Consider the following 25,786-nt stretch of genomic DNA (forward strand, 5'->3'; position numbering starts at 1 on the left):
ACAACACGCTCGCTCGCAGCTCGCTCATGGCTCACTCACAACACGCTCATGGCTCACTCACAACACGCTCATGGCTCACTCACAACACGCTCGCTCTCAGCACGCTCATGGCTCACTCACAACACGCTCGCTCGCAGCATGCTCACAGCACGCTCATGGCTCACTCACAACACGCTCGCTCGCAGCACGCTCATGGCTCACTCACAACACGCTCGCTCGCAGCACGCTCATGGCTCACTCACAACACGCTCATGGCTCACTCACAGCACGCTCATGGCTCACTCACAACACGCTCGCTCTCAGCACGCTCATGGCTCACTCACAACACGCTCGCTCGCTCGCAGCATGCTCACAGCACGCTCATGGCTCACTCGCAGCACGCTCATGGCTCACTCACAACACGCTCATGGCTCACTCACAGCACGCTCACGGCTGTCACAGCACGCTCACGGCTCACAATCCGAGGCCCCAACAGCGCAGCTTCTCCATTGCAGTTCACCAGTGTCAGTGATGAATATTATTACCGGTACATCAGTAATTCAGTTCAGCGATTGTTTAAAAATACAATGCAGGAACGAGAGCCGACGGGATGCAAAACGAAAGCGACAGAATGGGAGAAAATCATTTTCGTGCTTTCCCCAGAGGATCCCAATAATCTGGCGCGCAGTCAGTCAGTGAGAAACGGCTCCGTGTCGAACGACCGGCGGGATTTACGACCGCGTCACGTGACCGATACCTGAACGGCGGGGCGAGGGAAGGTGGGGTGATTGCCGATCGCCCACAAACCCCTGACACACGAACGATCGATGTTTTCACCGCCGGCACCCAGCAGGTACCAGTACCACGCACCAGCTCTCGCTTTAACCGCATTCGCAAGGATCAGATCTCATTCTCCTTTGCTTTTTCATTTCCTCTCTTCCCCGAGCAGCGAAGCCCAAGAGCGACGGACCAGCCCCATTTATACCCTCGCAAAAAAAACATCACACAGGCCAAGGGGAATAACTACAACGGTAATGATAACTACAATGATAATAATTTGAAAGTTGACCGGTTACCAGAGCGTCTCTAATTACCCCCAACCCCTCCTCCCAACATAAGTGTTGACAGGGGAAGAAAAAAAAAAAGGATCATTTATGGAGGTGTCGTCGCCACCATCGCACAATATTCAAACGAACCGTCAACGATGGTGTTCACGTCCTGCCCTTACGGCTTACGGTCATAAATTAATCCCCTTCGCCCCCCTTGCCGGAGCGAGCACTCAGCACCCACTCTCCCTCCCCAACCTTTGATGCGCAGAGCCTGTGATATTAGCAAACAACCTCCGCAGATCTAGCCCCGGCAACGAAGAGACGTTCAGGCCGCAGACGCACGTATGTCCAGGTCCTTACCGGTAAGGATTCCGACGCGGATCTGCAGGCTGTGGTTGTACAACACCTGCCCGTCCGCAGCCATCCTCACGGCCCCGCGCGAGCGAGAGCGCCCGCACCGCACGGCCTCGCGCACGCACAGCACGTCACACGGCGCACGCCACCCAATCACGCGCCGGCGAACGTGCCCCTGTCTCCCGCGCGCTCAGCCTGCGCACCCACGGCGGCGGCACTTCATGTCCTCGATATTTACTCCACCGGAACTCCTCTCTGAACGCGCGAACACGGAGCACCCAAGATTCCGATGAACGAGTGGAATTATTTACGAGAACAAGGAACTGCTGAACTTAACGTAATAAACGAGTGACCCTGCACCCTCCACTTGTGGGACCAAAAAAAAAAAATTTATTCGTGGGTGGGAGGGGGACGGGCATGACCCACAAAGCAGAAAGGTGGGGTCACGCCCAGTATATTTACATCACAGGAAGGATGGGACTGTAAACCATTGCTTTTCCTTCCTTCTGCAAGCCAGATACAGGGGGCATAAGCAACCTTCTATAAAAAACAACAACAAATAGCCCAAGCAACATTTCGGACAAACGTTATAAAAAAAAAAAAAAAAAAAAAAAAAGAGGAAGAAGATAGAAATGTCCAAACCCCTGAAAGCCCTTTAAAACAAAAACAGTGCAGGGGAGAAGCAACATGTAAAAATGGTTCATATCTGGTGAATTATGCCAGTCATTTTAAAAACGGTACAGGAGTCAAACTCGACAGTGAAAGGTTAGAAATAACGGGGGGAAAAAAGCCATTAAGAACAATTGATTTGTGAAGAAGCTAATTCTGTTGCAATTGCTCCACAATGTGCAAAAATTGGGTGAAGATTCACGAAAACGATAACAGAATTCCTGCTCTCCTTGCTTCCCTCAAATTCTGCAGTAATTACATTAGAACTGTCCCAAGAAAAAACAAAATGAAAGGGTTGTTAAAAGTACAGCCAGGTGAACTGCTGACCCCCTGGGGTTGGTTGCTTGACCATCATTTGCCCCTCCCATCCACGTGGCTGCCTGGCCAGACGATGATACGCTGTGCGGGTTGTCCCCTTCAACGCGCCTCCGTTCGCAGCTTCTTCCGACCTGTAAGTTCTTTGGTCTCAGGCTCAGACTCGGAGCTCGATCCTTGGTCGAACTGTGTCCGTGTGCCCCCGTAGCTGCCGCCGCTGCCGGAAGCTCCTGTGGTGCCACCCTGTTGCTTTCCGCCCCTGATCTTTTCCAGTGCCCTCACTGCTTTGGGGGTTCAAGGCGGAAAACAAAAAAGACGAGTAATCAGAAAATGCTACGTAACGCGGACAGAATATCAAAGTTGTCCACAAACATTTGAACGAGGGGTGGAATAGAACCAGCCCAATTAGTGTGCAACTCGACAGGATGGCAGATAAGAACTTAACTTTTTGAAACCGAGCTTTCCAAAGAGCATTTATAACTTTTGCAACAACAATACAGTAATAATAAAAAGAGAACAAGCTTCTTCGTCAAAAGAGCAAGGGGGTGACATCCACAGCAACATTTTGTGGTGCATCAAACACAGCAGAAGTGAAGTGACAAATGTGCCAAATTTGAAACAGAACAAAATACAAGTTTTTGCCTGTACATTCAAACCTTGAACATACACTACATGACCAAACGTATGCGGACACCACTTCTAATTAGTGGATTCGGCTGTTTCAGCCACACCCATTGCTGACAGGTATATATAAATCAAGCACACAGCCATGCAATCTCCATAAATAAACATTGGCAGCTGTATGGACCATACTGAAGAACTCGGTGACTTCCAACGTGGCACCGTCATAGGATGCCACCTTTCCAACAAGTCAGTTCGTCAAATTTCTGCCCTGCTAGAGCTGCCCTGGTCAACTGGAAGTGCTGTTATTGTGAAGTGGAAACGTCTCGGAGCAACAATAGCTCAGCTGCGAAGTGGTAGGCCACACAAGCTCATAGAACGGGACTGCAGAGTGCTGAAGCTCGTAAAAATCGTTTGTTCTCGGTTGCCACTCAAGACCGAGTTCTAAACTGCCTCTGGAAGCAACGTCAGCACAACTGTTCGTCAGGAGCTTCATGAAATGGGTTTCCATGGCCGAGCAGCCACACACAAGCCTAAAATCACCATGCACAATGCCAAGCATCAGCTGGAGTGGTGTAAATTTCGCCGCCATGGACTCTGGAGCAGTGCAAACGAGTTCTCTGGAGTGATTAATCACACTTCACCATCTTGCAGTCCGACGGACGAATCTGGGTTTGGCGAATGCCACCTGCCCGAATGCATAGTGCCAACTGTAAAGTTTGGTGGAGGATGAATAATGGTCTGGGGCTTTTCATGGTTCGGGTTAGGCCCCTCAGTTCAAGTCAAGGGAAATCTTAACGCCACATCACACAATGACATTCTCGACAATTGTGTGCTTCCAACTTTGTGGCAACAGTTTGGGGAAGGCCCTTTCCTGTTTCAGCATGACAATGCCCCCATGCACAAAGAGAAGTCCATAGAGAAATGGCTTGTCGAGATCGGTGTGGAAGAACTTGACTGGCCTGCACAGAGTTGGAACGCCGACTGCGAGTCAGGCCTAATCGCCCAACATCAGTGCCCGACCTCACTGATGCTCTTGTGGCTGAATAGAAGCAAATCCCTGTAGCAATGTTCCAACATCTAGTGGAAAGCCTTCCCAGAAGAGTGCAGGCTGTTATTGCAGCAAATTTCTCCAGTATAAAAAGCTCTATAATGAATCAGCGTTCTACTGTGTTGCGTTAAGTGAGGTATTACTGTACATAAAATACAAAAACAATTGTTTAATTTTGTACAAAAATGCTGAGCCAGTTATGCATGAAATGACATCAACGCTGGTCAAAGCATTTTTAATTATACCAACATGACATCTAACATGGTCTCATCTGCTGTGCAAAAATGCATCATTTGTGAAGAATATAAAACCAGCAATAATGAACGAGACAATTTAATAATGCACAACTTTAATGTGGTTGTGTTTAAATAGTGCAGCAAAAAAAAAAAAAATTGCCATGACTTGGTGAAGCATAATCGAACGCTCATATGCAACCAACTGCTGTTTCTAGAGGAAACATCAAAACATGAAAATTCTATTTTGCAGAATCAAAAATTACGACATGAAATTGCAGAAGAATTGCATGTCAGTGTTCAAAGTGTAAAACCAACCATTTATTCTCATTTGAATTTCATTACAGTTGGTTGCAAGGGGGGTACAAAAGGAACTCTCCGATGACCTGTGTCATCCAGCAGAGAGGAAGTTGGTAAGTTTTAAATCATCACCACACACATCCCAGACTTGCCACCTTGTGACTCTCAATTTGTTCGACCACAAAGAATATCTGGCTGGAATCAAGTTTATGAATGACGAGCTGAATGCACCCGGCGTTGCCCGGGTTCTTTTTGAATGAATTTAATCTTCTGTACATTGGTCTGACGCAAGCCCAGTATCAGTTAGTGCTCAACGATTCCTTGTTCTTTCTTCTGTCGGGCCCCGCGAGAGAGAATTTTGAAAGCATGTGTTACGATCAGTCAGATATTCCTATTAAGTGCATAAGTTGTACTTCAAGACAATTTTGAAAGAAGATTTATTGCAAAATGGGCCCAGCCCGGTCGAGGCAGCTCGACCGGCCTCGCCACTGAGCCAATAACCTTCCCCGGGCTCATCCCGACATTTTTTGTTTCAGAGGTTTCCTCCTATCTTTCACCGTTCAGGAGATTAGCGCGTGCAGACAAACAAACAAACAACAAGCGTTACGCCTAGGTCCCCCGTCGGTGAAGGTGAAGCGATGCGAGTTGACAAAGTGGAAGACGCAAGGCGGCCATCTTGGATTTTGACGTGGCGAGCCAATTTTCAATAGCGTTCTCCCTTATGCCAAGGTACACCCACACACCAGATTATAAGTTTGTACTTCGCTTATTTTTCAAGATATTTCGCTCACAAGGTTCAGACATACATGGCGGCGGCCATCTTGGATTTTGACGTGGCGACCCAATTTTCAATAGGGTTCTTCCTTATGCCGAGGTACACCCACACACCAGATTATAAGTTGGTACTTCGCTTATTTTTCAAGATATTTCGCTCACAAGGTTCAGACATATATGGTGGCGGCCATCTTGGATTTTGACGTGGCGACCAATTTTTCAATAGCGTTCTTCCTTATGCCGAGATACACCCACACACCAAATTAGAAGTTGGTACTTTGCTTATTTTTCAAGATATTCAGCTCACAAGGTTCAGCCATACATGGCATCAGACATACATGGCGGCGGCCATCTTGGATTTTGACGTGGGTTGCACCCACACCAAATTCGAATGCGATCCTTCGCCTACGCCCGCACACACACACACACGCCCGCACGGACGGACGGACACACGGACGGAGGGGAAAACCATAGTCCCCCTTTCGCTCCGCGGTGCGACAGGGGACAAAAACTTTTTCTATACAGTATATATACTAGCCGAATGAACCCGGTGTTGCCCAGTTTATTTTTGAATGAATTTACTACTATAATTCGGCTTTTACTCATGGCCGTAGAAGATCGACTACTATAATTACTCCCGCCAGGGAGTAATGCATTCGATCGTGTCCGTCCGTGTGTGTATTCGTGTGTTTGTGAACAAGATATCTGGAAAAGTTCTGAACGGATTTGGATGAAAGTTGGTGGGATGATTGCCCTTGGGATAAGGAAGAATTGTTTAGTTTTTGGTGAAGCTCAGGATATTATTCCGGATCCAGGAATTTTTTTACCATTGGAGATAGGGCTCAGCAGCGGCCACCCACGGCGAGAGTATGCGCTCTACTGAGTGGCGTTCTAGTTCAGCTCAGCTTTTAATTGCGAAATGGGACCAGCCCGGCTGAGGTGGCCTCGACCAGCCTCGCCACCTAGCCTATAACCTTCCCGGGGCCCGTGTCCCAACATTTTTGGTTCTTTTTGAATGAATTTACTACTATAATTCAGCTTTTACTTGTGGCCGTAGAAGATTGACTACTATAATTCAGCTCAGCTTTTAATTGTGAAATGGGACCAGCCCGGCCGGGGCGGCCTCGACCAGCCTCGCCACCGAGCCTATAACCTTCCCAGGGCCCGTGTCCCGACATTTTTGGTTCTTTTTGAATGAATTTACTACTATAATTCAGCTTTTACTCGTGGCCGTAGAAGATTGACTACTGTAATTCAGCTCAGCTTTTAATTATTGCGAAATGGGCCCAGCCCGGCCGAGGTGGGCCTTGACCAGCCTCGCCACCGAGCCTATAACCTTCCCGGGGCCCGTCCCGACATTTTTTGTTTTAGAGGTTTCCTCCTATCTTTCACCGTTCAGGAGATTAGCGCGTGCAGACAAACAAACAAAAACTTTATTTTATATATATAGATAGAAGACGAGCTGAATGCACCCGGCGTTGCCCGGGTTCTTTTTGAATGAATGTAATCTTCTGTACATAAGTCTGACGCGAGCCCAGTATCAGTTAGTGCTCAACGATTCCTTGTTCTTTCTTCTGTCGAGCCCCACGAGAGAGAATTTTGAAAGCATGTGTTGCAATCAGTCAGATATTCCGATTAAGTGCATAAGTTGTACTTCAAGAGAATTTTGAAAGAAGAAGAAGTTTTTGCGAAATGGGCCCAGTCTGGCCGAGGTGGCCTCGACCGGCCTCGCCACCTCACCTATAACCTTCCCGGGGCCCGTCCCGACATTTTTTGTTGGAGGTTTCCTCCTATCTTATAAGTGCGTGCAAACAAACAAACAAAAACTTTCTTTTCTATATATATAGATAGAAGAAGAAGAAGATAGATGAAAACAACACAATCTGCACACGTCCCAAAGATCTTTGCACAGATGTCATCAAGACACGACCACATCAATGGGACGAGATATGTGGCAGGTAAATACCTTCAGAAATGGTGGTTTCATAAACCTCCCTATATTCTCATTTTGTATAATTGAAAGTCCATTTCAACTTTGAACGACCACAATTATCACTCAATGGAACATAGAAGTTTCCACTAAATAGAAGAGACGGAGACCCTAATGTTTAAAATGATGAACTGGAAGCAGAGTTTATGGCAGACAGAATGAATGAAGAAAAAGGTTGACAGATGTGATGACCAGAATGAGCCTCCAGGGTCACAGCAAACTTTGTATGGCCAATAAGCAAATATTGTTGCAGTCATAAAAATACACCATTGTGAAAATAAAATGAATTATTTTGGCCATTATAATTTTCAACAAGCAATCTGTAAAACTATTATTAAAACAAATGCATTGTCAATGAAATATATATATATATATATATACATAAATATATATATATATATATATATATATATATATATTGTTGCGGTTTTGAGTTTTGTACAATAAAGGCTAAATTTCCCCCTCATAGTTTAGTCACACAACAACACGTAGCCTTGCGATAGTGCATTTATTTCTTAGTATTTGTGAGCATAGTCCTTTTCCTGTGTTAGTTTTGCGTTGAGTAGAATAATGAGAGTAGGTCCTTTTCGTTACTTTCATTGCCTTATGCCGCCTCATGCCTCTTTGTGCTGCCTTTGGCTTTTTGGCACGAATTAACACCAGGCAGGCCTGGGAAATCGAGCAGGGACCGAATGAGGGCGGCAGAGAAGCTGACGGTAAGCACGAGCCGCCAATCAGGGCTCAAAGGGAGTGGCTGCAGCACTGCATCAAAGGGTGTTTGGAACATTCGAGAGGGCTCAGGGCGTGGTAATAAAACCCGTTGTGCGAAGCCCCCACCAGCAGTTCGGTGAGTTACGAGCGGTTCGAGGAGAGGTGAGCTTGTGCATTGAGTTATTGGAGAGGCGCATGTTGATGAGTGTTGTACAAGAGAAAAGACGCGCATGAACTAAGTATAAGCGGTCGTACCAAAGTGGTTGCTCGGTTGAGCTTGAGGCAGAGCCTCTATTGGGTTACGCGAGTGATAGCGCGCTGGTTACTAAACGTGCTGTGGAAAGCCGCCGAGAGACGCGTACATTCCCTCCGGCCTTCCTGCCTTTTCTGCCCCTTTGTTCGAGAGACGCGCTACGAGGATCCTTTCCAGCACCTGCTTGCCTTCATCGCGGGACGTGCTGTGACCGTGGAGAGCCACGCCGGGCGACGTCGTTCCTGGACGACCAAGGCAGCGCGTGAACATCATCCTGCCTGCATTTCCCCTTTGTGAGTGTGATCGGGCCCGTGTCTGGGTATAAGCATAAGACTGTATAAGGCTGCTCTGTGTCTCTGTCTTCTACCGAATTGTACATATGTGTAAATAATAATTAAATCCTGTTATTCCTTTATTCGACCGTCTCGTGTTTTCCATCATTGACTAAGCGTGGTACGAATAGAACCGCTCTAATCGGGTTCCAAAACTAGAAAACTGCACGGACCACGTGGTACGCAATCCGCTCGGTGTACCCAAATTACACGTGGCTCGTGCGAGGCTTGGTTCCCCGCTTCCGTGGCGGCGCAGGTATTTAGGTACGTGCGAGACTTGTCCCAAAATCCTACCTTGCGTTTGCCCGGAAGGGGCGTTCCAGGTCTCGGTTACGCCGGCCCAGAAAGAACAAGGGGCTTAATCCCCCCTCGGTAAGGGTAGGAAGGGCGGCGGAAAACCGTAACAATATATATTGTGAATTGTGACGTTTGTCCATGCGTTTTTCTGTCTCCAGTTTACGGCGGCCGCTTCCTGTGCAGTGTTTGAAAAGCTGAGTATGCAGCAAAGCTCAACATTCACTTTTGAAATGACAGAACAGGTAAAAATCACTTTCAGTAATCTTTAAAATCAATATGAACATCTGGATCAAGGTATTTTTAATATTCATCTTCATGGAGTAACAATTTGAAAGCTATTTTTTTCCCTTTTTCGACAAATGCAACCTCCACCGCTCGATGTACCACCATTTCGCTGTGGGTGGTACAACTATACACAAAGAATTAAGTTAAGCACCCCCCCGTTTTTTTACAACCTCGCACATTACAAGTTTGTTGTCGTCAAAACAGTGTAATATACCCATGATATTGCTATATTTTCTGGAGAAGTGATATTATGGTCACATAAAAACATAACAATCATGCCGTTTTCAATATTTTATTCTGAATAATTTAAGGTGAAAATTTTTGGGAATTTTAGGCATATTTTCACCTCAATTTAAGTATGGAGCTATAGGTCCATCACGGACAGTGTGGATGACGTTTATGTTTTCTAACGTACAGTCATTGTTCTGAGAAGACCTCTAGCGATCTTTGCGTCAATAACGTGTGTAGGACCCACGTGATCGGATGGAGCAAGGTGCTGTGACAACCATCCCCTGGCCTGCGTACAGTCCTGACCTGAACCCCCTCGAGCACGTTTGGGACATGTTGGGACGACAAATTGCGAAGATGGTCCCTCCAATAGCCAATCTGGATGAATTGGAACGTGCATTACATCGGGAATGGAACAACCTGCCACAGCAACGCATACGACGGCTTACAGGGTCTATGAGACGTAGGGTTGAGTCAGTGATCCGATCACGTGGGTCCTACACACGTTATTGACGCAAAGATCGCTAGAGGTCTTCTCAGAACAATGACTGTACGTTAGAAAACATAAACGTCATCCACACTGTCCGTGATGGACCTATAGCTCCATACTTAAATTGAGGTGAAAATATGCCTAAAATTCCCAACAAATTTCACCTTAAATTATTCAGAATAAAATATTGAAAACGGCATGATTGTTATGTTTTTATGTGACCATAATATCACTTCTCCAGAAAATATAGCAATATCATGGGTATATTACACTGTTTTGACGACAACAAACTTGTAATGTGCGAGGTTGTAAAAAAACGGGGGGGTGCTTAACTTAATTCTTTGTGTATAGATCAGAGCTTTGGTTCTGAGTGAAACCAAGAGTGCAACACAAATAACCTTTTCAAAGTCCATTAAATATTGTAAAAAGATAGATTAACCTTAAAAAAAAAAAAAAAAATGACTTTTCCCTGTCACTGGGGTGGGTACTTTTGCTTGCAAATAATTGAGAACACTGCAAGCTCAACTTTACCAACATAACGATTCACATTTTCTTTAAAATGCTAGATTCAAAGCATGTTTTTATAACTACCTCCACATAAAATAAATTATCAAAAACAAAAAGGTTACCAAAACGCTTGGTGTCAACAATTTTGGACAATTGGTGGCTTGAAAAAAATTAATAAATAAGAGATTAATAAATGCACATTATTTGCAATTGTTGAATTTCATGAAGCCTAAAACCAGTTTTGGTTGTATCAAGATATTTTATATTTTTGTCATTACCAACAAGCACTTCCTATTGAGTTTGTGTCATGGTGTACATACAGGCTAAGAAAGCTATCCCTGCTAACACCCTTTTCAATAATATTTGAAGGTATTTGTATTGGAATGATTGGTTGGGAAGGTTATTCCAAATTAAAATGCGAATGGAAATGTACATCCTAAATTAACCTTTATTTTCCTCAGCATTTCATGTGAAAGAATGGTGGAATTTGTTATTTTGCTCTTCAGCACCTTTGAAAAGCTGAGACCAGTGAATGAATTGTTGGACAGCTCGGTGATGTCCATAACTCACCTTGATTGCTGCGAAGAACAGACATATAACTGGCTCTTTCGTCATCGACACACAATGTTGACCATGTGCAACAGCAATTGTTAATCACAGTTGCTTACCAGGTCCATTAAATCACTGAATATCAACAATGTCTCTATTGAGCATCAGGAACAGGTATATCTGAAAGTAACTTCACAAAGAAAAGTTTTAGCAGGTTATTGGCCTCAAACTTGATGGACCTCTACTGGTGGTTCCTCCAGCAGCAAGGATCAGATCAGTCTTTAGACTCCTAGTTCAACAGGATTTAAGGCAGGTTGAGTTCTGGGACATTTTTTTATGGTGAAGGCTCCAGGCATAGACATATTGTCCTCATCGAGACCAGGCCTTAAATAAAAGAACTGCATAGATAGAAAAGTGACGAATGAGAGAATGCAATGGGCCAAGTGTGTTGTCAAGTGTTGCCTTGAATGGGCCAAGTAGACAAATACTGTATCCAAATAAAATTTAAATGAGCAAGCATTAAATTTTGTACAAATACAGTATGTACTGTATATCCCTTTTGAAGATATGCCTTTGTGTTATCTCAAATATATATTTTTGAAGATTTGCTTACTTTTTGACTTGTTACCCTCGCCAGAGGAGAGGTTATTGCATTTGGTCTGTTTGTTTGTGACTTGCAAAATCGAAGACTTCTCAAGGATATTGGTCGGTTGCATTTGTTATTCTGCCTGTTTGTCTGTCACTCACATACAGGTCACATTTCTAAACTGAACGTAATCAAACTTCACCAAGTTTAGAATTGTGACCGAACAAACGGCATGAAACTTTGTCACAATTTAGAAGCCTATTGATTTTGAGATCAAAGGTCATCTGGAGGTAAGAAATTCTAAAAGCCATTTTTCATCCAATCAACTTGAAAATTGAATAGCATTTGCATATTGACTCACTAAATCGGGAAACCAACTATTTTTGAGGTCAAAGGTCAACTCAAGGTCAAACTTCCAAAATCATCAATTTTCATCTGAAAATCTTCACATTTCATCCTATTGACCCGAGCTTTGATCAAGATGGTCAATTTTAATTTTGATGAAATGCACAATTTGATGGATCAATGGCAACCTCTTTTTAGTGTGGGGGGGTGGGGGGGAGGGGGGGGGTGGATTTTGCAAGTATCGTGCATGATGTCTCTTGTTTGTCTGCACAGGATGAGCATGCTTATCTCTGTAACCGTTGGTCCGGTAGCCAATACATTTTCACCATAGGTGAGCCTCCTCCTGTAGAATTTTATTATGATGATGACGTCACATGTCACGTGGTACGGCAGACATATTGGTTTGAACATAAATCGACGTCATCAATAAACCACAAAAAACACAGCAACTAATAAACACCACGCAAAATACAAACACGTCCTGGCGAGGGTCTGCAATCTCTGCTCAATCTCTGCATGTTTCACACAGCCATGGAAGATCAAATTCCAGGACTTTTCAAGAACAAAAGAGTTCTTCTCCAAGACTTTGAATACAAATATTTTATGCAACAAGTGACATTGGAATAAACCACAAGAATAAGAATGAAACTTGCTCGTTTTCTGTTATTCCATTGAATATTTCAGTAATACGTGTACGTGTAACACCTACAGCCAAAATAAACGAGCTTAATACGTTATACCACAGAACCATTCCAAGTTGTACCTTTCGCAACATTAAATCACCAGCTTCTGTCACAGCTCTTGTGCTCTCAAGATTTTACAAACAATTTACTGATATCTTCAGTCCACAGATTGAATATTGGCCACAGTCTGGTCACTTTTCTCCCAATAATAATTCTGTGACAAATCGGATGCATGAAAACGTCAGATATAATCAAATGGAGGGTCTTCTCATCAACTTATTTTTGTAGTTCCTGCAACTCTTCTTTGCTTGTCCTTCGCAGATCTGCACCACAGCTGCTAGATGTGTTGATGCATGTTAAATTACTGTACTTCTCAGCTTTCAGTGCTAAGTTCAGTGGTTTACTGGGATCACTCTTGTTCACATTGTAAAACCAGAGCATTCACTACCCTTTGTGTTTTCTGCGCATTTCCTTGACGGATACTGGACTTATTAACGCCATAATGTCTGCCCAGTAACACCGTGCATTTTCGCCTCGACCATGAAGTTTATTCAAAACCCCCACTTTCTGTGTCAAAGACATCACTTTCCTCAACTTTTTTGCACTTCGATCACCACGAGCCACATCCTCTTGGGAGCAAAAATAACCGAAAAGAAAGGAATTGATTTCGATGCCACAGAACGCAGTGTTGATGCAAAGATAGGTACAGTACTGTCCTGTATGTGTTGCATGTCTCAGTAACCACCTGCATCACAGCAGCGCCACTGGCTGCACACAACACCATGGCGGAAGAAGGAAATAGTTTCTCACGCTCAAAATCTGCAATGGCAGGTCACCACACTAAATGCGTTTTTACAGAATAACAGTTCATTATAAGGCATAGGACAATGAAAATGGAGTCGCGGGACGAAAGATAGACCGACTCAAAAACAGGCACATAAATAAATAAAGTACATTTTTCCTTTCCGGAAGTTTCCTTTCCGGAAAATGGATAAAGCGATGATTTTAATCGGAAGTTTCCGTAAGCACTTGCATAATGTATGCATGACCCGAGGTCATGAAGTAAGACTACTCCGTCACATGTTCTCCACTCTCTACGCACAGCACTCTGATCTCTCTGGCCACCCTACAAGTTCTTGCTGCTTCACTTTATCCATTATCTCTTCGCCAGCTGGATGCTTTGCCTCCGAGCTGGGTGCCACAGCTGTGGGCTGGATGTCTGTTCATGGTGGAGCATTTTCGATCCCTATTACTGATATTCTTTGAAAGACCTCTCCTGGCACCCTTCATTGTATGCTTGTGGTCATTTTGATTAGACTTTACTTACTGTATCAAGTGTGTTTTCGTCACATCAAATCATGAGTGTGCTTTATTTATTACTTGCAAAATCGAAGATTTTTCAAGTATATTGGCTGGTCTTGTGCATTATTCTGTCTGTCTGCTTAAGTCTGTCAATCGCTTACAAGTCACAATTGTAAACCGATCATCATGACAGTTTACCAAGTTGTGGAGGTCATCACAACTGAGAAGCCTATTGATTTTGAAGTCAAAGGTCATCTTGAGGTCAAATTTCTAAAATGGTCATTTTCATCCAATGGATTTGAAAATAAAAACCACCTTTAGAGGCCATTTTTCCCCGGAAGCGGGGGTTGGCCTTTTTCGGGGACCGTGGTTGTTGTTGTTTTTCCGTCCCCTTTTTGAAGCAATGTTTTACGGCCGGATGCCCTTCCTGACGCCAACCCTTTTTGCCGCCTTTTACGACAAACAGGGAATACGACAAACAAACAGGGAACCAGCAATTATATATTGCCTCAGTAACTTGGGAAAACAAATATTTTTAAGGTCAACTCAAGGTCAAATTTCTACAATTATCAATTTTCATCTGAAAAATAATCGATTTCAATCTGATTCACCTGATCTTTGATTAAGATCATCAATTTGAATCTTAATGCAATGGACAATTTGATGTATCCATGGCAACTTTTTTTCAGGCGGCGTGGGAGGTGGGGGTGGATTTTGCAAGTATCGTGCTCTGCATGACATCTTTGTCTTGTTTATTTGTTTTTCTGCCCGTTTTCATGTCCATCCATCTTTTGTCCGGGGATTCTCTGTATTCATCATCCTGTGCCTTCTTATAGTAAACTGTTATTCCATAAAAACACATTTCGTGTGGTCACCTACCCTTGTAAATTTTGCATGCGAGAAACCATTTTGGCATGGCTTTAATGGAAAATCCCCAAAGGAGGGTAAAATTGGCAACGATCTCCTAAAGAGACTGGAAGAATTAATAATTCTGACTGGGGGCCTAGCAGATTCTTTATATTTGTGCAATTTTCTCGATTTTTCCACTTAAGGACAACTTTTGAGGTAAACAAACATACAGTCACGTGAAAAAGTAAGTACAGTCACGTGAAAAAGTAAGTACACCCCATGTAAAGTTTTGACTTTTTCAACATATTTCAACATACAGCTATTTGATTCTCATTTCCACAATATTGATAGATAAAGGTGATATAATACAACAACTATCATGAAACATTTACATTTTGTAGTCCATTGTATAATTTAAATAAACATAAATGCAAATTTCACATGTGGAAAAAGTAAGTACACCCCTACATTTATCACCACTTCAAATACCTAAAATTAGAATCAGGTGCACCAGCTCAGGTGCAAATGATTAGAACATCGTTAGAGAGGATCTTGGAGGAACCCGTCTTATTTAAACCTCAGACATTTCGTTTGGTTTGCTCTTTGTTGTTGAAGCGTGTGGCGTCACCATGCCAAGATCAAAAGAGCTCTCTGAGGCCTTCAGAAAGAAGGTTATAGATGCCTACGAGTCTCGGAAGGGACTTAAAAAGATCTCCAAACAATTTGAAATCAATCATTCGACTGTCTGGAAGATCATCTACAAGTGGAGAAGATTCCAAACAACTGCCAACTTGTTCAGGCCAGGCCGCCCCAGCAAGTTCAGCCTGAGGGCAGACCGCAAGATACTGAAAGAAGTCTCTAAGAACCCTAGAATGTCATCACGGGACCTACAGGTAGCTATTGCCACTGTTGATGTCAAAGTGCACGAGTCTACGATTAGAAAGAGGCTGCACAAATTTGATCTACATGGGAGGTGTGCCAGGAGGAAACCTTTGCTGGCCAGAAAGAACATCAGGGCAAGACTAAAGTTTGCCAATGAACACCGAGGCAAAGACCAGCACTTCTGGAACAATGTGCTCTGGACAGATGAGTCAAAGTTAGAGCTATTTGGCCACAGTACCAGAAGACATGTTTGGCGAAAACCAAAGACAGCATTTGACCACAAGAACCTGATACCAACTGTAAAGCATGGTGGTGGAAATATTATGGTTTGGGGCAGCTTTGCTGCATCAGGGCCTGGGCAGCTCACCATCATAGAATCCACCATGAATTCTTCATTGTAGCAGAGGGTGCTTGAGGATAATGTGCGGCCATCTGTCGGAAAGTTGAAGCTCAACCGAAGGTGGACCTTGCAACATGACAATGACCCTAAACATACCAGTAAATCCACCAAGGAATGGCTGAAAAGAAAGAAATTGAGGGTTCTGGAATGGCCAAGTCAAAGCCCGGATCAAAAACCATCGTGATGTTGTGGGGGGATTTGAAACGAGCTGTGCATGCAAGAAACCCCTCAAACATCGCACAGCTGAAAGAATTCTGCATGCAGTGGGCAAAAAAAACTCCCAGTCGATCTCAGAGACGGGTAGACAGTTATAAGAAACGCCTACTTGACGTTGTTTCTGCCAAAGTGGGAAATACCACCTGTTAGAGCCAAGGGTGTACTTACTTTTTCCACATGCGAAATTTGCATTTATGTTTATTTAAATTATACAATGGACTACAAAATGTAAATGTTTCATGATATTTGTTATATTATATCACCTTTATTTATCAATATTGTTGAAATGAAGATCAAATAGCTGTATGTTGAAAAAGTCAAAACTTTACATGGGGTGTTGTTACGTGGTCCTCCTGGTAACTACCTGGTCTCGGTGACCCCCGGACCGTGGGAGGCACCCCGCCAGAAAGATATACGATTTATACGCTTTCGCAACACAATCAATATGAAAGACACAAACAATTCAAGTCAATAGGAAACCCCTACACCAAGGATCCGGATTAATGGATAATGTATTCCCAATCAATCAACAATAATCAACGCTCAATCAACAACATTACTAAGATGTAAACTCATCTACAATAACTCTAAGATGGCCATCTTATACATTCCTCACGTGAGCCCCACTCCCGACTCCCTCCATGGTCAATGTCTCTCCCAATGTCTCTGTACTCCTGTAGTTCGATCTCCGCACGTGGGCGGTTGAACGGACCCTTCCTGACGTGCTTCCACCGTGCACGTCCCGTACCGGGAACAGCTGCTGCCGCGGACACCTCCTCGGCAGCCCACCGAGGTCGGTGCTCGTGATCGCGGCTTCGGGGCTCGCAAAGCGTGCGAGGCCCAAGGCGCCTGCCGTACGCGTCCTTGTAGACATTGAGGTAAACGGTGCCGGACGCTGGGTCCCGTGCAGGAACCGACGGCAATTTGACGCGTAACCGGTAATTACCCCACGCCGGTAACTCCTCTCGCCAGACGGGCTTTTCCAACGCAGCGTTCCCAATGCGGATCAATATCGACACCGCTCTTCTCGGCGCTGGGCGAGGAAGAGGAAGAAGATCGCCGCTTCTCCCGGACCTCGTGTCTTTCTTCTTCCGTTTCCGGTCTCCTTTTTCCCAGAAGGGCTCCTGACCCTTTAATCACAACAACCTTTAATCGAATAAACATTAATAAGCAATGACCTGAATAGTAATTCACATAAATCCGTAACACTCCCCCCCTTCAAGAAAGAAAGTTTGAACCCAGCGAAAACTTTCTTTGCCGGCCAACTTTGATAAACAAATCAGATAACTCACACCCCCAAATCATCAGTTCCCCACGGACACAGTTATTACTTAAAAATAAAGCAACAAAATTTCACACCATCCCCTAGATTAATTCCCTCTGGACCAAGCGTCAACCACTTTTAGTTTCTCTTGAATGACGGTTAAGAGGTGGTGACCAAAGCCCCAAAGTTAAACCTCTCGATAGCACTTTTTCGGGAGGCCCAGCTGAGTATTCCCTACATGGACGTCTTAAGGAATGTGGAGTTCACGGTTAGTCCGTGCAGGAAAGTTCACTACCTGGACGCCTTTAAGAACGTGGTGTTCACGGTTAGTCCGTGTAGGAGCCCCGGCTCGGCGGCTCCACCGTATATAGTGCTTCAACTTCTCCAGACTCCTAACAGTTACGGTGGGACCCCTTGTCCCAGCCGTTACCTGACTGGCGGTCTCCTTCTCGGCCAGTGCTCTGACATTCATTCTTTCGGGAGGTGCCGTAACTCTGGGAGCCTCCATAGTAATATCGGCTGCTGCCAACCCCAAAACTACCGCCAAGTTGTCCTCTTCTGTAGACCTCTTCTGTAGACCTCTCGACGCATACGAAATGCCTTCCCTACTGTTATGGTCCGACCCTCCAAATTCTTACCATTCCAATTCTTCTCTGCCTCTCTGGCGTCTCTTGTGCTTGCAAACGTGACAAAGCCGAACCCGCTTGACCGTTGCGTTTCCCTGTCTTTTATCACCCGCACTTCCACCAGCGGCCCATATCTGTTGAAGACAGAGGTCAGAACTTCTTCCTCTGTGTTGAAGTTCAGTCCCCCTACAAATAACTTGGAACTTTTGTCGCCATCCCGAGCTGGGGTGGTGTTATTTCCCCTGCGGGGCTCTTTATCCACCCTCGGGTTACCATAAATTTGCCCCCCGGCCAAATCATTCCCGATAATCACAGATACTCCCTCTACAGGAAGCGTGGCTTGTAAACCGACGGTGACCGGTCCTGACACCAAATCGGATTCCAAATGGATGACATGAAGTGGGGCACTAACACAGCCACCGATCCCTTGTAACTGAACACTATCACCAGTTGCGGTACTCTTTGACAATGGCAAAATGCCTTCAAGCATTAAGGATTGATGGGCTCCTGTGTCCCTCAAAACCCTAACCGGTCTTGGGTTAGTCAAGTCTCCCTTGAGTGAGACCAATCCCTCATAAATAAATGGTTGGTAACTCTTCTGTGGGCGATTTCTTACGCTTGCCATCGCATTCGGAGTGGTAATAGTCGGACTCCGCTCTGGGTTTTCCCTTTTCATGAGGTAACAACTGGACATCAAGTGTCCAGGTTTCTTGCAAAAAGTGCAAGTAGGCCCGGAGGAAAAACTCGTGGTCTGCCTCGGGCCCCCCGAAAAATAAGTTTGTCTTGGGCCCGTAGCCGCCTGATTTCGAACAGTTCGGGTATCAGCGTTGTCCCCATAATCATCTCGAGGCCGCCGCCATGTATTGTCGTTCTCCGCACCTGCTGTTCCACACCTCCCCTGCGGAGATCTAGGCGAGGAGTTAGGTTCGTGGACCCCTATCCGGTGTGTTAAGGCATAATCATCTGCCATGGTGGCTGCGTCCCACAACTTCGGTACTTTCTTTTCCTGCAGGTACACTTTGATGTCCTCGTGGACACACTGTTGAAATTCCTCCACCAGCATCAGGTCACGCAATGCTTCGAAGTCGTTCCCGACTCCTTTTGACTCACACCACCGATCAAACATATTTTCTTTCACTCTAGCAAACTCCACATGGGTCTCACTCTCCCTCTTCCTGGCATTCCTGAATTTCTGCCGGTAAGCTTCCGGAACCAACTCATAGGCTTTGAGGATGTGCTTCTTCAATACCTCATAATCTGCACATTGGTCCATTGGTAGCGCCGAATAAATCTCTTGAGCTTTACCCACCAGCACACTTTGCACTAGTATGGTCCAGGCCTCCTCCGGCCAGTTTAACTGTCGAGCCACTTTCTCAAAGTGTGGAAAAAATTGAGTGACTTCCTTTTCACTGAAGGGTGGAACCAGCCTCACATGTCTGCCCACTTCCCAGGTGGCTAGGTGTCGACCCCATCAGCAAGGGTGGTACCTCTCCCCGTTCTCTCATTAAATCCAGCTCCTTGAATTTAATCTCTTGTTGAAGCGCCAGATCACGTTCCTTCAACTCCCTTTCGGCTTTTCTCTCCTCTGCTTCGAGTTCCCTGGCAGCTCTCCTCTCCTCTGCTTTTCTCCCTTCTAACCTTTCCTGGAGTTCTCGTTCCTCCCTCCTTTCCTCTGCTTGTTTCTCTTCTCTCCTCTCTTCTGCTTTCCTTTCTTCTTCTGCTCTTTCCTTTTCTGCTTTCCTTTCTTCTTCTGCTAACCTTTCCTGGAGTTCTCGTTCCACTGTCCTTTCCTCTGCTTGTTTCTCTTCTCTCCTCTCTTCTGCTTTCCTTTCTTCTTCTTTGATCCGTTCCTGGCTCCGTAATTGCAACTCCAGTTTCCGGAGCTCAACGTCTTCTGGTTCTTCGGGTAGCCACTGCCAGGCTAACTCGTCCCATGTTCCTAATCCCACCATAGACTGTATCACCGTGGTCTGCAACTCTGCCTTCCTCAAATTAGTTCGGACCTCCAAGTTAAAATGTTTGGCCAATTTCAAGAGGTCCGCTTTTAGTAACGCTCGGAACTGTGCCTCACTAGGTATTACCGCAAAGTTCTGTGCAGCAAACGCCATGGTGACTATCGTTAACACCTGTTAACCTTCCCCCAAGACTTTACCACAATTTCTCAAAAATTTACCAATTAATAATTAATTAATAAATTTTAATTAATAAAAATTATTATTTTATTATGTTATACAATTTTAAATCCCGGAATTCAATTGGACGAGCCCCCAATTCTGTTACGTGGTCCTCCTGGTAACTACCTGGTCTCGGTGACCCCCGGACCGTGGGAGGCACCCCGCCAGAAAGATATATGATTTATACGCTTTCGCAACACAATCAATATGAAAGACACAAACAATTCAAGTCAATAGGAAACCCCTACACCAAGGATCCGGATTAATGGATAATGTATTCCCAATCAATCAACAATAATCAACGCTCAATCAACAACATTACTAAGATGTAAACTCATCTACAATAGCTCTAAGATGGCCATCTTATACATTCCTCACGTGAGCCCCACTCCCGACTCCCTCCATGGTCAATGTCTCTCCCAATGTCTCTGTACTCCTGTAGTTCGATCTCCGCACGTGGGCGGTTGAACGGACCCTTCCTGACGTGCTTCCACCGTGCACGTCCCGTACCGGGAACAGCTGCTGCCGCGGACACCTCCTCGGCAGCCCACCAAGGTCGGTGCTCGTGATCGCGGCTTCGGGGCTCGCAAAGCGTGCGAGGCCCAAGGCGCCTGCCATACGCGTCCTTGTAGACGTTGAGGTAAACGGTGCCGGACGCTGGGTTACGTGCAGGAACCCACGGCAATTTGACGCGTAACCGGTAATTACCCCGTGCCGGTAACTCCTCTCGCCAGACGGGCTTTTCCAACGCAGCGTTCCCAATGCGGATCAATATCGACACCGCTCTTCTCGGCGCTGGGCGAGGAAGAGGAAGAAGATCGCTGCTTCTCCCAGACCTCGTGTCTTTCTTCTTCCGTTTCCGGTCTCCTTTTTCCCAGAAGGGCTCCTGACCCTTTAATCACAACAACCTTTAATCGAATAAACATTAATAAGCAATGACCTGAATAGTAATTCACATAAATTCACATAAATCCGTAACAGTGTACTTACTTTTTCACGTGACTAAGTGACCAGATAAAGAAATGGGTTGCACAAGTTTAATTTATTGTCTAAATAATCAGCTCGAGCACCACAATTGACCCTAAAGCACCACACTGAATTGAGCCATGGTCACCAGAACTGATATTTGCCATTGTATAGTCCAGAAATTACTGTGTCCATCCAATAATGTCAATCATGTTGGAATATGGCAATAGTTGCATACAATAGTTTTAGTGGAATGCATGAAGAAGGGGTAGTGGGGAGAGGGAGTAGGCATCAACTTAGGATTAGGAGGTTACAAACTCTGATGTGGCATCTTCATTTGGTCCTTCACTCATCTAATTGTGCTTCCAGGTGGCAGATTTACAGTTTGATAATACACAGAGATTGTCTTGGATCCCATCATAAGATCTTTTGTTTGAGGAAATGGCCAATAATTCACTCAAAAGTAAGTAATGCCTGAAGTACTGCCAGCAACATCATGGAGTGTCTCAAAAAGGAAACAGCACAATTTACAAAGGATGGCCAGCAGGAAGCTGCAAATATCATCCCACAAAGCACCTCTGGGATGCCAACCATTGACATGGTCATTTTCCCATCGAAGCCACAACTCGCAATGCTATAACCCCAGATTTAAAAAAAACCCATCTAGTATTGGTGTGTATTAGGTATTCAGGTCCCTGTAAATTATACAAATTCGTCATGTTCATTGTGATATAGGTACACACTCCTCTGAGTCTTCTATCACTGAAAGAAGGGATTTAGGGGTGGGAATCCATGTGAGAATGTCAGAGAACCCCCACATTCAATGGAACATTTGGTATATCATTTCCAGCTGCCAATCATCATAAGCAACAACAACAACAACAAAAAATGCCCAATTCCAAAAATATTTATCACCATATTTCTGTAAACAGTGGCACAAAAATACATTTACAATTGCGATTGAAAAGTTACAATGTGTATATTAAAACAACAATGATTTCAGAAAATATGAACAATATTCTTTGGAGGTATATTAGTTGTGAACACATTCAAAATGACCACCATTTTGCTGATGCATTTTCTCCAAATGATGGATGAAAATATTCCCTACTCTGCAACACAAAGCAATGTTGATCGAGTTGCACAATTCTACAACTTTCGCCTGCAGCTCCGAAAGTTTGTGATTTACAAAAACAAACAAACCAAAAAAAAGAATAGACTTCCAATGTTCCCATACAAATTCTTCGCAGATATCTAAGTTGGGGCTATGAGCAGGCAATGTCAATTCCACAACTCTGCCGATCTGGAAACTGGACTGAAATGATACGATCTTCCAAAGGTTCGTGAAGAAAGTCAAGAACAACTCTGATAATATGAGTTCCAGCATTGTGTATTAGGGTGGTCCACAGATGTATGTAATATTTAATACTATTAAAAATCCATGCTCCACAAGGCTGCCCTTGTTCCTATGTTTACAAAGATCATATGAACCAAATACGAGGTCAATTGGAACTTATGTAGAGGTTGCTCAAAAAATAACTTTTAATTTATCCTGTTTTTTTTCAGATGGCAGAAACTCGCAGCTCTTCCACAGTTTGGTTGCTGGGCAAGTCTGAAAAGGAAATAATATGTGGGGGCCTACCAACCAAAGGACACACATTGCAGAAAATGGTGTACCATCACATACAAGAACAGCATACAGTTCGTGAAAGTGCCAAACTTAGTGTACAAGCTGTGTGTGCATACTGGGAGAAAGCACGAATTCCAGTGCAGAGAGTAGATTCCTGTGAGCGCCAGCTTTTGAAGTTGTATGATGCCTACAAACTGGTAAAGAAAAAATAGAACCAAGACATTCAAAAACTAGAGAGTGAAGGAGTAGATGTTTAAAGATGATCTTCAATCCCTCTTCGATATCTCACCAAATGATGCGCTTGAGAAAATGACGAATGAAGAAGACAAAGCATTCCTTATCATGCAGCGTGAGGATCCCTCAAGTTCACGTATGGGATCTGTGGACAACACTCTGGCAGTGAAGGAGAACAGAAAGCGTATCAGGCTTGAGAATGAAGATAAAAGAAAGAAGAAAAATGCTGCTGAGACTCTAACAGCAATGCAATCTGTTCCATCAACATCGGCTGTGGTTGATGATGATGATGAGTCTGAGATTGAAAGCTCCGATTCAGGGGACAATGAATTCAAACTCTAAAGTCCATCTTCTGCCAAACAGGCGAAAAAGGCTCCCATCAAGGTGCTCACTCCAGCAATAGTGGCAACTCTGGACAAAGTAAATCTCTCAGATCGGCCTGCTATGCTTGTGGCCAGTGCTTTTGCACAATCTCTTGGTCATACCATTGAAGACATTTCTCTGTCACGCAGTGGAATTCGTCGTGCTCGAATTCGTGGAAGGGAAATAATGGCCACTGAAGAAAAGGCAAATTTCTCATGTAATAGCCCACTCCTACTAAACTGGGATGGGAAACTGCTCCCTGATTATATGGCAATCACAAAGAATCTGTTGATCGGGTAGCGATACTTGTAACTGGTATGAATACCGAGAAGTTGCTTGGAGTCCCAAAAATTCCCCAAGGCACTGGTGTAGCACAAGCAAATGCATGCATACAACTTCTTGAGGAGTGGAATGTCAAACAGTTGGTGAAAGGCATAGTGTTTGACACCACTGCATCCAACACAGGGCTGAGAAACGGAGCATGTACCCTCATTGAAGCAGCTTTGGATGCTGAGCTTGTCTGCATTGCATGTCATCATCATGTGTTTGAAGTAATGCTCTCTGATGTTACAACTAAAGTCATAGGACCCACTAGCGGACCTGAGATCAGACTGTTCAAGAGGTTTCAGAAACAGTGGCCTTTAATTGACAAGAAGAGGTTCCAAGTAGAAGATAAAATATTTTCCGATAACCTTGTTGAACGTCATAATATGATACATTTTTATGCAGCTGCACTCGAAGGACAACACCCACGTGATGACTATGAAGAACTTCTGAGACTGTGCCATACATTTCTGGGTGGATGTGAGGCCAGAGAGGTGAAATTCCGTGCCCCCGGAGCTATGCACAATGCCCGCTGGATGATGAAAACCATATATGCTCTCAAGATGGTTCTCTTCAAAGACCAAATAAAGCTAACATCACGTGAATTGAAGGGAATCACAAAGATTGCTCTTTTTGTTGCACTTGTGTATGCGAGATTCTGGCATGAGGCGCCGCGACCCACAAAGGCACCTCTCAATGATTTGCTTCCTCTTTCAACCCTCGATTCTTACCCAGATATGGTTGTCCGTGAAACTGCTGTCAAAGCATTCACTAGACACCTCTGGTATTTGTCAGAACACCTTGCCTTGCTGCAATCGCTCTTTTTGATAGCCGGGTGGATGATGACACAAAGGCAAAGATGGTGAAGAACTTCAAGCGGGCTCCAAAGCCAAACAATCTTCATAGGATAGATGGTAAAGCCTTCAGGCTTTCTGACTCAGTGGACACCTACATCACAAGTCGATCTCTTGAATTATTTGGTGTTGTCATCTCAGAGTCTGACAAAGAAGTATCACTGAGTTTTCTGGAAAAGGAGCCACACCTCTGGAACACAGACAACTCATACCAAGAGCTTGAGAAGAAGATACGCAGCATGAAGGTTATCAATGACTGCTGAGCAAGGTGTTGCTCTCATCCAAACTTTCCATGACACTGACCAAGAATGAAGAGCAGAAGCAATTTGTGTTGAGAGTTGTGAAACTTCATCGTGAAAACTTTCCAGTGTCAACCAAAGCCATCTCGTCAAAGAAGTAGGCAATGTTTTGAAGCACAAGTTTCTGAAAACAATGTTACATAAAATCATTCAAATTATGTGTATTCTTATGTTTACTTTGTTTTAATTGTTCTGATAGATTTGTTTTATCGTCTCCGATAGATATTTTATATTTTCTGATGGATGATTTATTTTTTCCGATAAATGATTTAGTGTCAAATTAATACATGAATGTTTAATCTACTGTTTTGTTTTTAATCTTAATTTGACTATATGAATGAACATTGAACAATTGAACATACATGTACATTGTACATAATTATTTATTAGTTTACAAACAAACAACAACAATAACAATAATAAATAATTTGCGTAATTGAAAATAGATAATTATCAATGAATTGATGTATGATGCTAAAAATTCTGTATCTTATTATTCATTAAAATTTGTCAACATTTTGAGCAACCTCTAAATATTGTCCAATCAAGCTCAAATTTTCACCACAAACTACTTTCTTCAATAGGAATAAGGGCAGGCTTGTGGAGAAATGAAAATCCAATCTTCAAATTTTTTGACCACCCTATTGTGTATGAATCACTTTTGCCCATGTCTGAGCCCTGATCCACAAAACAAGGTCATTTTCACACATGACATGCAAGATATTGGCAAATTTAATCGACCCATTGATGAAATAATTGTCCCATTGTCTTGCTGATCCACCAGCTTTAGTCCCAATGTCCA

At 44.1% G+C, this 25,786-nt stretch overlaps 2 protein-coding genes across 11 annotated transcripts in view; both read right to left on the minus strand.

The window, feature by feature from the left end:
• GPHN (gephyrin) overlaps positions 1–1,662 on the minus strand; it is a 327,486-nt gene extending 325,824 nt beyond the window's left edge. For all 5 annotated transcript variants that reach the window (XM_078767069.1, XM_078767054.1, XM_078767066.1 and 2 more), the window contains exon 1: positions 1,389–1,662. In XM_078767069.1, coding sequence (XP_078623195.1) covers positions 1,389–1,452 — 64 coding nt within the window. In that variant the 5' untranslated portion in view covers positions 1,453–1,662. The remainder of the gene's footprint in view (positions 1–1,388) is intronic.
• Positions 1,663–1,974: 312 nt separating this feature from the next.
• MAX (MYC associated transcriptional regulator X) overlaps positions 1,975–25,786 on the minus strand; it is a 163,364-nt gene continuing 139,552 nt past the window's right edge. For 3 of the 6 annotated variants that reach the window (XM_068133785.2, XM_078767095.1, XM_068133758.2), the window contains one exon: positions 1,975–2,647. In XM_068133785.2, coding sequence (XP_067989886.1) covers positions 2,469–2,647 — 179 coding nt within the window. In that variant the 3' untranslated portion in view covers positions 1,975–2,468. Of the gene's footprint in view, positions 2,651–25,786 lie in introns of all 6 variants that reach the window. The other 3 variants (XM_068133748.2, XM_068133776.2, XM_068133766.2) reach the window with 1 other exon arrangement.

This window comes from Myxine glutinosa, chromosome 1 (genome assembly GCF_964187855.1).
Source record: "Myxine glutinosa chromosome 1, kmMyxGlut1.1, whole genome shotgun sequence".
NCBI lineage: Eukaryota > Metazoa > Chordata > Myxini > Myxiniformes > Myxinidae > Myxine > Myxine glutinosa.